This window comes from Danio aesculapii, chromosome 9 (genome assembly GCF_903798145.1).
Source record: "Danio aesculapii chromosome 9, fDanAes4.1, whole genome shotgun sequence".
In the NCBI taxonomy this organism is placed as follows: Eukaryota; Metazoa; Chordata; class Actinopteri; order Cypriniformes; family Danionidae; genus Danio; species Danio aesculapii.
Window position 1 is genome coordinate 1004530 of NC_079443.1, and position 11608 is coordinate 1016137.

General features: G+C 39.1%; 1 protein-coding gene across 1 annotated transcript in view; it reads left to right on the forward strand.

Annotated features, from left to right (window-relative positions):
* The first annotated feature begins 3433 nt into the window (after nucleotides 1-3433).
* LOC130234731 (FERM, ARHGEF and pleckstrin domain-containing protein 1) overlaps nucleotides 3434-11608 on the forward strand; it is a 55997-nt gene continuing 47822 nt past the window's right edge. The window contains exons 1-2 of the mRNA XM_056465015.1: nucleotides 3434-3592; nucleotides 7395-7575. Coding sequence (XP_056320990.1) covers nucleotides 7414-7575 — 162 coding nt within the window. The 5' untranslated portion in view covers nucleotides 3434-3592; nucleotides 7395-7413. The remainder of the gene's footprint in view (nucleotides 3593-7394; nucleotides 7576-11608) is intronic.

The window sequence follows — 11608 nt, forward strand, 5'->3', positions numbered from 1 at the left end:
TGCCTTGAGCTTTAGTTCCAGATATGGAAGTAAAATGAGATTTTCACGAGATTCTCACGATCACGAATCTGACTTTTCATCTTGTAGTTTTGCATTTTGGTTTCAATCTTTTCTCTTTCTCTCCTCAGAATTGTGATTTTTGTCTGTCAATGGTGAGTTTATAGATGATCTCACAGTTCTGACTTCTTCTTGCAGATCATTTCTTTTATATTACGCAATTTCTGACATTTTTATTCTAACAGTTACTATTTTACACCTCACAGCTGAAATTATATCCTGCATAAATGGCGTTTTAATGACATTTCGCGCTCTTTTTTTACCTCCGACTTAAGGTTTGTTCCAAAACACCCAAAGTGATTCTCACAATCAAAAATCGGACTTTTTCATCATCTAGTGTTGAGTTTTATTTGCAATTCTCTCTCTCTTTTGTCTTGAAATTGTGTGTTTATAGTTGAGGTCACAGTTCTGACTTATTGTAGGCTTTTTTCCTTCAGAAGTATCAATCTTGCTGATAATTTCTTTCATAAGTTGCAGTTTCTGCCAGTTTTAGACTGTTATATCCTGCTTTTTCCAGATTTTAATGACATTTAGTGCTTAAAGTTTTAACTTGTTTCAAGCATAACGTTTAAAAAGATTATTATATATATATATATATATTTTTTTATTTTTTTTTTACTTGAGCTTTGTTCCAAAAATGAACGTAAAATTATATTTACACACGATTCTCACAATCACGAATCTGACTTTTCATCTTGTAGTTTTGGGTTTTGGATGCAACCCTTTCTCTTTTTTCCCCTCAGAATTGTATTTATTTATAATTGTAATTTTATAGATGGCCTCACAATTTTGAGATTTTGATCATTTCTAATATTCTTATTCTACCTGTTACTATTTTACATCTCACAACTTACATCAGGTTATAAGTTATATCCCACAAAACTGACTTTTTGCTGTGTTTGTGATTCCATTTTGCTTAATGAATATCTGCTTTGACTTTAAAATACCTTTTCTTTGCTTTTGTTTCTGTTTTTATTTTATTTTTTTGCCACCTGTTTTGTTTCAGACGTGTGTAAATGAACAGCTCATGAAGGTTTTGGAACTGAGCTTTAGTCTTTATGCTGTTTTCATCCTAAATATGATGATGATGGAACTAAACGGCGACTCTCAGCTTCACAGTGAAACAATAATGAACTCATTTAGCAACCAAATAGGAGAGAATGTGCTTTGCTTACGACACTAACTGGTGTTCAACTGGTGTATCAATATCTTGTTTTGTACTACATAAAACAATTTGCATCGTTTAACATGCAGTGTTGATATATATAATCCATCCTACAGTTGTAGAAAACTACAGTACTGGTTCATATATTTATGTTGTTATATTTGTTGAGTTACCATAGCAACTTTAGAACACTATAGAACACTTGTACTATTAAACGACAACTGTATTATAGTTGTTTTGTTACCATAGCAACTACAGATTTATCCTATAATATAGCCTACAGTTGTAGAGAACTACAGGATTGGGTCATATATTTATGTTATTATAGTTGTTGTTTAACCATGGTAACTATAGAAAACTTGTCTGTAATTCTATAGTTGCTATGTTAACACAACCACCTTAGTATGGGGTTAGTGTTACCACAGCAACTACAGATATATCCTATAATATAGCCAATAGTTGTAGAAAACTACAGTATTGGGGCATTTCTTTATATTACTGTAGTTGTTGTGTTACCATAGTAACCTTACAATGCTACAACAACCACAGAACACTTGTTGTTAATCCTATATTTGCTATGGCAACACAACTATAGTATAGATGTTTTACTATATCAACTGCAGATATATCCTATAATATATCCAATAGTTGTAGAAACCTACGGTATTGGGTCATTTCTTATATTACTGTAGTTGTCGTGTTGCCATGGCAAATTTACAACAATATAACAACTATAAAACACTTGTTGGTAATTCTATATACAGCTAGTGTAGTATAGATGTGTTACTATAGCAACTACAGATATATCCTATAGTGAAAACTACAGTATTGGGCCATTTGTTTATGTTATTATAGTTGTGTTACCATAGCAACTTCAGAACACCAATAGAACACTTCTACTATAGAAAATGATAACTATACTATAGTTGTTGAGTTACCATAGCAACTTTAGAACACTAGAACACTTGTACTGTAGAACATGACAAGTATACTATAGTTGTTGTTGTTACCATAGCAACTACAGCATTGCCACACCAGATTAATCCAAGTACTTCACTATAAAACAGCTAGTGCTGTGCTATATATAGTACTATAGTATTTGTATAGTACTCCTATGGTATTTACTATAGTCATTTTTCATGTCTAAGATGAGACAAATGTAGTCCACAAGATCTGAACTGGCAGGACATTGAGAAGGAGCACATTCAGAGTCTCACTGCATGGCAACACATGCTGTCAGTTTCACACTCTAATTTGCAGTGATTTGATTGGCCAGAAACAGTGAGTGGGGGGGCTGACAAGGAGATACCATCTAACAGCAGCTTCTCACACACACGTCCACATCAACGCCTACAGAGACATGTGCAGACCTCAGCCTGAGCTACAACACACACACACACACACACACACACATATACTATAGTTACAAACTAGTAATTATTAATTAAATTACAGAAAAGTAATTTAATTATTAGTATTTTTATAACATATTTTGTTGAATAATTATATTTGTCAACTAATGAAGGTTACATTTATATTTATTAATTTAAACCCATCATGTCCTGATATATATATAATGTTTTACTTTAATTAAGCATTACAGTCCTTCATACTAAGCACTCATTGAGTAGCAACACTGTTGACAGTTGGTCGCTGCGTGTGTGTGTGTGTGTGTTACTGTACTCATTGTGTAACACTGGTAACAGTAAGTCACCGTGTGTGTGTGTGTTACTGTACTCATTGTGTAACACTGGTAACAGTAAGTCACCGTGTGTGTGTGTGTGTTACTGTACTCATTGTGTAACACTGGTAACAGTAAGTCACCGTGTGTGTGTGTGTGTGTTACTGTACTCATTGTGTAGCTAACACTAGGCCTGATAGCAGGTCGCAATGTGTGAGTGTGTTACTGAACTCATTGTGTAATAACAGTAGGTCAATGTGAGTGTGTGTGTGTGTGTGTGTGTGTGTGTGTGTGTGTGTGTGTGTGTGTGTGTGTGTGTGTGTGTGTGTTACTGCATTAATTGTCTAACAGTAGGTCACTGGGTGTGAGTTGCTGTACTCATTGTGTAACAACACTAATAACAGCAGGTCGCAGTGTGTGTGTGTGTGTGTGAGAGAGTGTGTGTTACTCCGCTTGACTCTGCAGATGGCAGCATCTGATCTCCAGTCAGTGTCTCCGTCTGCCGGTCTTCTGTCCCTCAGTATCTGCGGTTCTCCTTCATTATAATCCCGTCTCTGAGCCGGTATCATGGCGCCCGTGAGGAGGCTCCTCTGCTGGGCTTCTGCCCGCGTCTGAAGCGGCTCCTGTGGCGGACACACACACGGCGGCACCGCGGACACGAGCACCGGACACCGACCGCTGACTACCGGGTAAACGCCTGCATTTTTACTCTCATTCACTCCCGGTGCTGGAGGAGATTAGCGGTAAATCTAGACTCAGATTTGAGCTTGAGAAGCGCCGTGACATTGCTGGAGCTGCACACACCGCTATATTACACCAGTCACTTAATGAAACGCGTTTTACATTAGTTTATGTGGAAAAGATCTTGACATTGGACGTCAACGGAGCCGCGCTTTTGTTCAATTCACGCCGCCTTGACGCGAACTCGACGCGACGCGAGCTGTCTGAACCCTCAATTTATTAATTTGTGCTGTGAGCTACATTATTTCTTAAGTAAAGCAAAACTATGCATCATGTGTGTTCGCTGAATTACGCAAACTGCGTTATTTGTTTTAATAATAATAATATTAAAAGCTATCTGAAGCTAATTCGTCATTTATTAGCTAATAACAGCCTGTTTATTATTCACATTATTATTTGTAACATTGTCTATTTCAGAACAGCAACAAATGTAAAGGCAATTAGTGTGAAAAATTAAATAATTGCATTACACCAGATTTGTTAGGCGCCGTGACGTCCTGCCTTGACGCGACGCGACAGAGACGAACGCGCGCGCGCTGGACGATAAAGAGCCACATTTCATTTATTTACATGATGCTTTATTCTGAAAGAGCACACAGTATTATCTTTAATTGATATATGCACATTAACAGATCTGCCTTTGTGTATATGAACAGTAGTGAGTATGTGTTTCCTCTCAAGATCTGTAGTAACTTCAAAGCGCGTTTAGTTTATCGCGTAACGTTATTTTGGGGTCGCTTCTGTTTTGGTAAATGAAGGTTTGCATGTGGTTTTTGTCAATGCTGGTTTTTGCTGATTATCTCCTGGTGCGTGCGTGTGTGTGTGTGTGCGTGCGTGCGTGCGTGTGTGTGTGTGTGTGTGTGTGCATGTGGCAGTTTCAGCCAAACAATAGACACGCGTGAGTGTTTTCATCGCGGTCCGCGCAGACGCTCCTCCGGGCTCTCCTGCTGCTGCTGTCTGGTCTTTCAGTGCTTTATAGCTTCTCTGGATGGGTTTTATTGATAATAGACTGTAGCGGAGATTATACAGATTATCAGCCATTTATCACTTCTGTTTTTATAATGCACCTTCATTCATTAGTGTCCACCTTTTATAAACGCTACACAGATGTAATTATAGGAGAGAGAGAGTTCTGACACTTTGTCCAGGCTTATAAATTAATGTATATATAAGTGTTATTGTTCTTATTAATTATAAAAATATCAAGCCTACATATATATATATATATATATATATATATATATATATATATATATATATATATATATATATATATATATATATATTCATACATTTTCTTTTCGGCTTAGTCTCTTTATTAATCAGGGGTCACCACAGCGGAATGAACCACCAACTTATCCAGCATATGTTTTACACATCGAATGCCCTTCCAGCTGCAACCCATCACTGGAAAACACCCATACACTCTTATTCACACACGTGCACTATGGACAATTTAGCTGTTATATATATATATTGTTCTTTTGTTAGTTTTTTTCTTTTGTTCATTCATTTGTCCATATGTTCTTTTGTTTGTTTCTTTCTTTCTTTATTTATTTATTCCTTTCATCCCTTCCAGCTGCAAGCCATCACTGGGAAACATCCATACACACACACACACACACACACACACACACACACACACACACACACACACACACACACTACAGACAATTTAGCTTACCCAATCCCCCTATAGCACATGTGTTTGGACTGTGAGGAAAACCGGAGCACCCGGAGGAAACCCACACCAACACGGGGAGAACATGCAAACTCCACACAGAAACACCCAACTGACCCAGTCGGGACTCGAACCAGCGACCTTCTTGCTGTGAGGCGACATTGCTACCCACTGTGTTGCCCTACCTTCATTTATTTATTTATTTATTTATTTTATTTTTCTTTCTTTCTTTCTTTCTTTCTTTCTTCTTTCTTTCTTTCTTTCTTTCTTTCTTTCTTTCTTTCTTTCTTTCTTTCTTTCTTTCTTTCTTTCTTTCTTCATTCATTCATTCATTCATTCGTTCCTTCCTTCATTCATTCTTTTATTCCTTTATTCCTTCCTTCCTACCTTCCTTCATTTATTCATTCATTCCTTCCTTTCCTTCCTTCCTTCCTTCCTTCCTTCCTTCCTTCCTTCCCTCCTTCCTTCCTTCATTCATTCATTCTTTTCTTCCTTCCTTCCTTTCTTCCTTCCTTACTTCCTTCCTTCATTTATTCATTCTTTTATTCCTTCCTTCCTTTTTCCTTCCTTCCTTCCTTCCTTCCTTTTTTCCTTCCTTCCTTCCTTCCTTCCTTCCTTCCTTCCTTCCTTCCTTCATTCATTCATTCTTTATTCCTTCCTTCCTTCATTCATTCATTATTTTATTCCTTCCTTCCTTCCTTCCTTCCTTCCTTCCTTCCTTCCTTCATTCATTCTTTTATTCCTTCCTTCCTTCCTTCCTTCATTCATTCTTTATTCCTTCCTTCCTTCCTTCCTTCCTTCCTTCCTTCCTTCCTTCCTTCATTCATTCATTATTTTATTCCTTCCTTCCTTCCTTCCTTCCTTCCTTCCTTCCTTCCTTCCTTCCTTCCTTCCTTCCTTCCTTCCTTCATTCATTCATTCATTCTTTATTCCTTCCTTCCTTCCTTCCTTCCTTCCTTCATTCATTCATTCATTCATTCTTTTATTCCTTCCTTCCTTCCTTCCTTCCTTCCTTCCTTCCTTCCTTCCTTCTTCCTTCCTTCCTTCCTTCCTTCATTCATTCATTCTTTTATTCCTTCCTTCCTTCCTTCCTTCATTCATTCATTCACTCTTTTATTCCTTGCTTCATTTAATTATTTATTTATTTATATATATCTTTTCTTTCCTTCCTTCATTTATTTATTGATTTATTTATGTATTTATTTTCTGGAGGGTAATATGAGCATGTTTCAGGTATCGACTGCACTCTAGAAACTGTTGATTCGCACGTTATCATATCTTACGTTACTGTTTGTTTTTTCATGAAGGGTTTTTTGAGATCCACAGAGTTTGTTCTTCCACATTTCAGCTGTAACATCTCGTATTGACTTTCACTTCAGCCGTGTGCTTACATCAGAACACAACGATTGAATAAACGCTGGAGATGAGAAGCAGCTCTGAGCATTATGAGCACATCAGTTTGATCAGCAAGCTTTCAATCCAATCATTGATATGAGACACCATTATTGATTTGATTCAGTGAATATGGGGACAGTTCACCCAAAATGAACATTTCCATTCACTGGCGCTCGAGCATTTGTAAACATGTATGAGTTTCCTTCTTCTGTTGAACACAAAGCAAGAGGTTATGAAGAATGCTAAGTCATTGACACACAATATTTTGGGTATATCCCTTTATTTATCAAGGGTCGCGACAGTGAAATGAACCGCCAACTATTCCAGCATATGTTTTAAACAGCGGATACCTTTCAAAGCTGCAACCCAATACTAGGAAACACCCATACACTATGATTCACACACATACACACATACACTACAGCCAATTGAGTTCATCAATTCCCCTATAGCGCTTGTGTTTGGACTGTGGGGGAAACCTGAGGAAACCCACGCCAACACGGAGAACACAGAACACACAGAAACTCCAACTGGCCCAGCTGGGACTCGAACCAGTGATCTTCTTTCTGTGAGGCCACAGTGCTAACCACTGAGCCACCGTGACACCCATTATCTCTTTTTTGTTTTGTTTTGGAATTGTTTGTCAATGATCTCCTGTGAAATTGTGTTTACAGTCCTGCAGGAGAGCAGAGGATGGTGGAGCAGGGCCAGGCGGGACACAGACTGGGGGCTCCGGAGAGTTTGGGCATCAGCACACTGGAGCCCGGCCACAAGCCGCCCGCCATGCCAACAGGACGCCTGATGCCCATCCGAGTGCTGCTGCTGGATGACTCAGAGCAGATCTTCGACATATCCGTGAGTTCCTAAACATTACTGCTCTCTGTGTTTTGGAGAACACTTTACAATAAGGCTGTATAACTTAAAGAGGAGCTATTAGGGGTTGTGTGTCAGCAGTGTGTGAATATCTCCAGCGTCTAATGGTGAACATGAGTTAATCGTGTTTGTTCTAATCAGACTTGATATAAACAGTCTGCAGAAACACTCTGATTGACATTCTCCCTTTGTATGATGTCATCAGAGGGTTAAAGCCCCGCCCACTAGTGCCCATCTCTCCCTCATTACATAAACAGCAGCCCTGAGTGAGAAGCAGCCGTCTGTCCATTAGCCATTAGAGTGTTTGAGCTGCTGAAGATAATGTCAGCATAGACTAAGAGGATTATAGATGTGGAGTTTTAGATGAACAGAGACAGGAGTGAAATAGACTGATGGAAGCATCAAGCACACACTCACACTGAAGCACACATGCAGGCTAGGGATGCTCATTTCGGTTCATTTTGCCAAGCGACAACTGCCGCTCGTTATCCGAATATTAACGGTTAACTGGTCAGATTAGTATTAAATTATTATGTAATTTAAAATGATAATTAAGGTGTCAATATTTTTGTGTCTGACACATTAAATATTGCATTAAAATACTGATTTGTTTGAACATGCGAACATATTAACAACAGAAGATCTCCGCGCACCTGCAGTGTTTCCAACAGCATTGAAAAACAGAATAAACTTGATCAAAATAATAAAATAAATAGGCCTGCCCTATATATTTTTCATTTAAAGGGCCCATAGTTTACCTCTTTTTTCTGATTTAATATTAATATTATGGCTCTTCTGAGTGTGCCAGTTTAGCTTCAGTTTAAAACACAATTCAGATTGTTTTATTATAATGTGTTATAAAGTGTCATGTTGGGGGCGTGTCCACAGCTCGCTGATTTAGGGGTGTGTTGCTTCACATGTAAATTAGTTTCGGCTTCCCGCCCAACGTAACAAGGGGCGGAGCCATGAGCTCACCCGCTCTGAGTTTGCAACACAGACAGGCAGACTGAAAGGAGGAGCAGGAGAGGATCAGCATTCAGTCGTACATTTACGACTTGGACACAGACCAAGCAGAGAGTACAAAATCATTTGTGTCTTTGTACAGTTTTACAGCCAACTGTGTGCTAGTTTCAAGTGCCGAGCTTGTACACAGAAACTAATAACCACGCACACTGAATTAACTTTGACTGAGGCACCGGATGCGCCGCTCGAAGCCGCGACACGGCACACCAGACACTCTCTGTGGCGCGGCAGAAACATGAAGTGTCCCGAATCGTCGCGCCACGCATTTTTCGAATTCTAAACATAGGTTTCTGCAGCGGTCCACGGCGCCCAGCCGTCGACTTGAGTGTACCCTGATAGAAACCGATGTTTAGAGTTCTAAAACGCATGCTAGTTAAGATCACAGGGAGCTTCTGGGATCGCGAGAAATGCAAACGGCTGAAGTATAAGGTAGACTCAATGAGAAGTACACATGTTTGCAAACCTACCTAAAGATACAACCAATAATTCTGATTAGAGCGATCATGTGGAGAATATTGATCTTGTGTTGAGCCCAATGAGCCTTGCAGCTAAAAATAGAGCTAGCGTGTTCCTTTAGTGATATCGCTTCGACTCACGCTGAAAATGGCGGACGTGAATCAACAAACTGAGGATATGATGACGCGCCTGTCAATCAATATTGGTGGGCGGGGGGACCGCTCTCCTACGTAAAGTTGCGGTCGGTTTGAAAACCGCTCCAATTGGGCCACCGTTTTTATGTTGTTAAATTGAAAAAAAAGCACTGGGTGTGCTTATATCACCCCAATATGACGGTCTATACACCATACATGCACATATGGCTGTCTAAACAGCTTGAAAAGTAGATTTATCACCATAGGTGCCCTTTAAATTACAAATTTAGATTACAAAATGAAAACACTGACTCAATTCTTTTATTGTTTTTTTCCCATCATGTGTTGTTTTTTTTCTTGCGTCAAATAGAAATATCAGGCTACCTCAAATCGATCGCTCCACAGGAAATATGCATTTAATTAATGCTCCGCTGTTATTCTTACATCACAAGCCTCTGTCAACATGTTTAATATTAGTCATTAAAGGTTATGTCTTGAGCGTCTGGTTTTACCTTAGAGCTTGTGTGCTTTTATTTGCTCTCTCACTCGCGGTTCATGTGCAAAAGACAGTAACGTGGCTCATATGTTGACTTTTAGTAAAGTAACGGCTACTATAGCATATAACAATTCTGTTGTTTACATGTGATATTGCATACAAGTTTTATAAGCTGTAACATGAAAGCCTCAGTTTGGTGCAGACTCATCATTATGCAGAAATCAAGAAAATCTTTGGATTTGTTTTGATCGTACATTAGGCTATTTTAATATAAGAACTATTAATAACTATAATTTTCCACATGGAGTTTATGAGCGGTGCCTGAGCGTGCTCTGATGGAGAGAAAACCCTGAAGCTCCGACTTGTAAAAGCAGAGCACATTTCAGAACGTTTTAATTTGCACTTCATTCTCTAATTGTGCTAATAAACGGAGGTGTTCATGACGCAGATCCAGGACAGAGGCGATCAGCATCAGCTCTGGTTTGGCATCAACTCGTCTGTGTCAAACTCTGACCAGAAATATTCTTCTTCTTTGGCAAAGCACGTCTGTAGGCACATATTGTTGCAAGTGTTACCGTCCTGCGAGTCAATTATATATATATATATATATATATATATATATATATATATATATATATATATATATATATATATATATGTAAATCGTTTAACTGATACCATTAAACACACCCTTTCAGTTAACAGTTAATCAGTTATTATGAGCATCCCTAGTGTAGACCTGACGAGCACTGAGAACACAGCTAGTGCTGTTTTACATCTGATACTTTGTAGCTCCGCCCACCTCTGAAAAGTGCACAATCTCATTTGCATTTAAAGCGACAGTCACCAAAACACCACAATTAGGATCAAAGCCTGAAAGGGTCAGTTTCAGAGAGCTAGAGAACATTATCTGTGTGCTGTTTTGAGCTGAAACTTCACTACACACACACACACACACACTCTAGAGACAGCAGAGATGCATTTTACACCTTGTTAAATTCTAGTTTTAATTTGTTTAATTTATTTTATTTAATAATTTATTAATATATTATTATTTATTATTATTTATTATTTATTAACAACGCTGTTGTTGTCATGGAGACCGCTCTGCTGTTATTGATCTGACTGGAGGAAAATCTGTCGTCGTCATAACAAACACTCAATGCGACTGTTCATTCATTCATTTTCCCTCAGCTTAGTCTCTATTTTAGAGGTCGCCACAGCGGAATGAACCGTCAACTATTCCAGCATATGTTTTACGCAGCGGATGCTCTTCCAGCTGCAACCCAGTACTGGGAAACACCCATACACACTCATTCACACACGTACACTACGGCCAATTTAGCTCATCAGTTCCCCTATAGCACATGTGTTTGGACTGTGGGGGAAACCGGAGCACCCGGAGGAAACCCACACCAACACGGGGAGAACATGCAAACTCCACACAGAAACGCCAACTGACCCAGCTGGGACTCGAAGCAGTGGCTGGAGGTGCAAGCAGGACTGTGATCTCTGCAGGAATGTGTGTGTGTGTGTGTGTGTGTGTGTGTGTGTGTGTGTGTGTGTGTGTTTAGTTGCGTTGTGTAAAGTAGAGAGCGTCCGTGTGCAAACCAAAATCTATAATGACATATCATTTCTTTTGTATTCTGTTTGGATGGAGTTCAGATGCTTTCAGGACACACACACACACACTCACACACACACACACACACACACACACACACACTCACACACACTGTATTGAACCATACGTACAAGTGCTTGAATAACCTTGCTGTATTTTTTCTGTAGTTTTGTTCTTTCGTCTTTACCTCAGCGATGAAAGTGATAAATCAGGTCACACACACACACACACACACTCACACACACACACACACACACACACACACACACACGCGGATGTCCA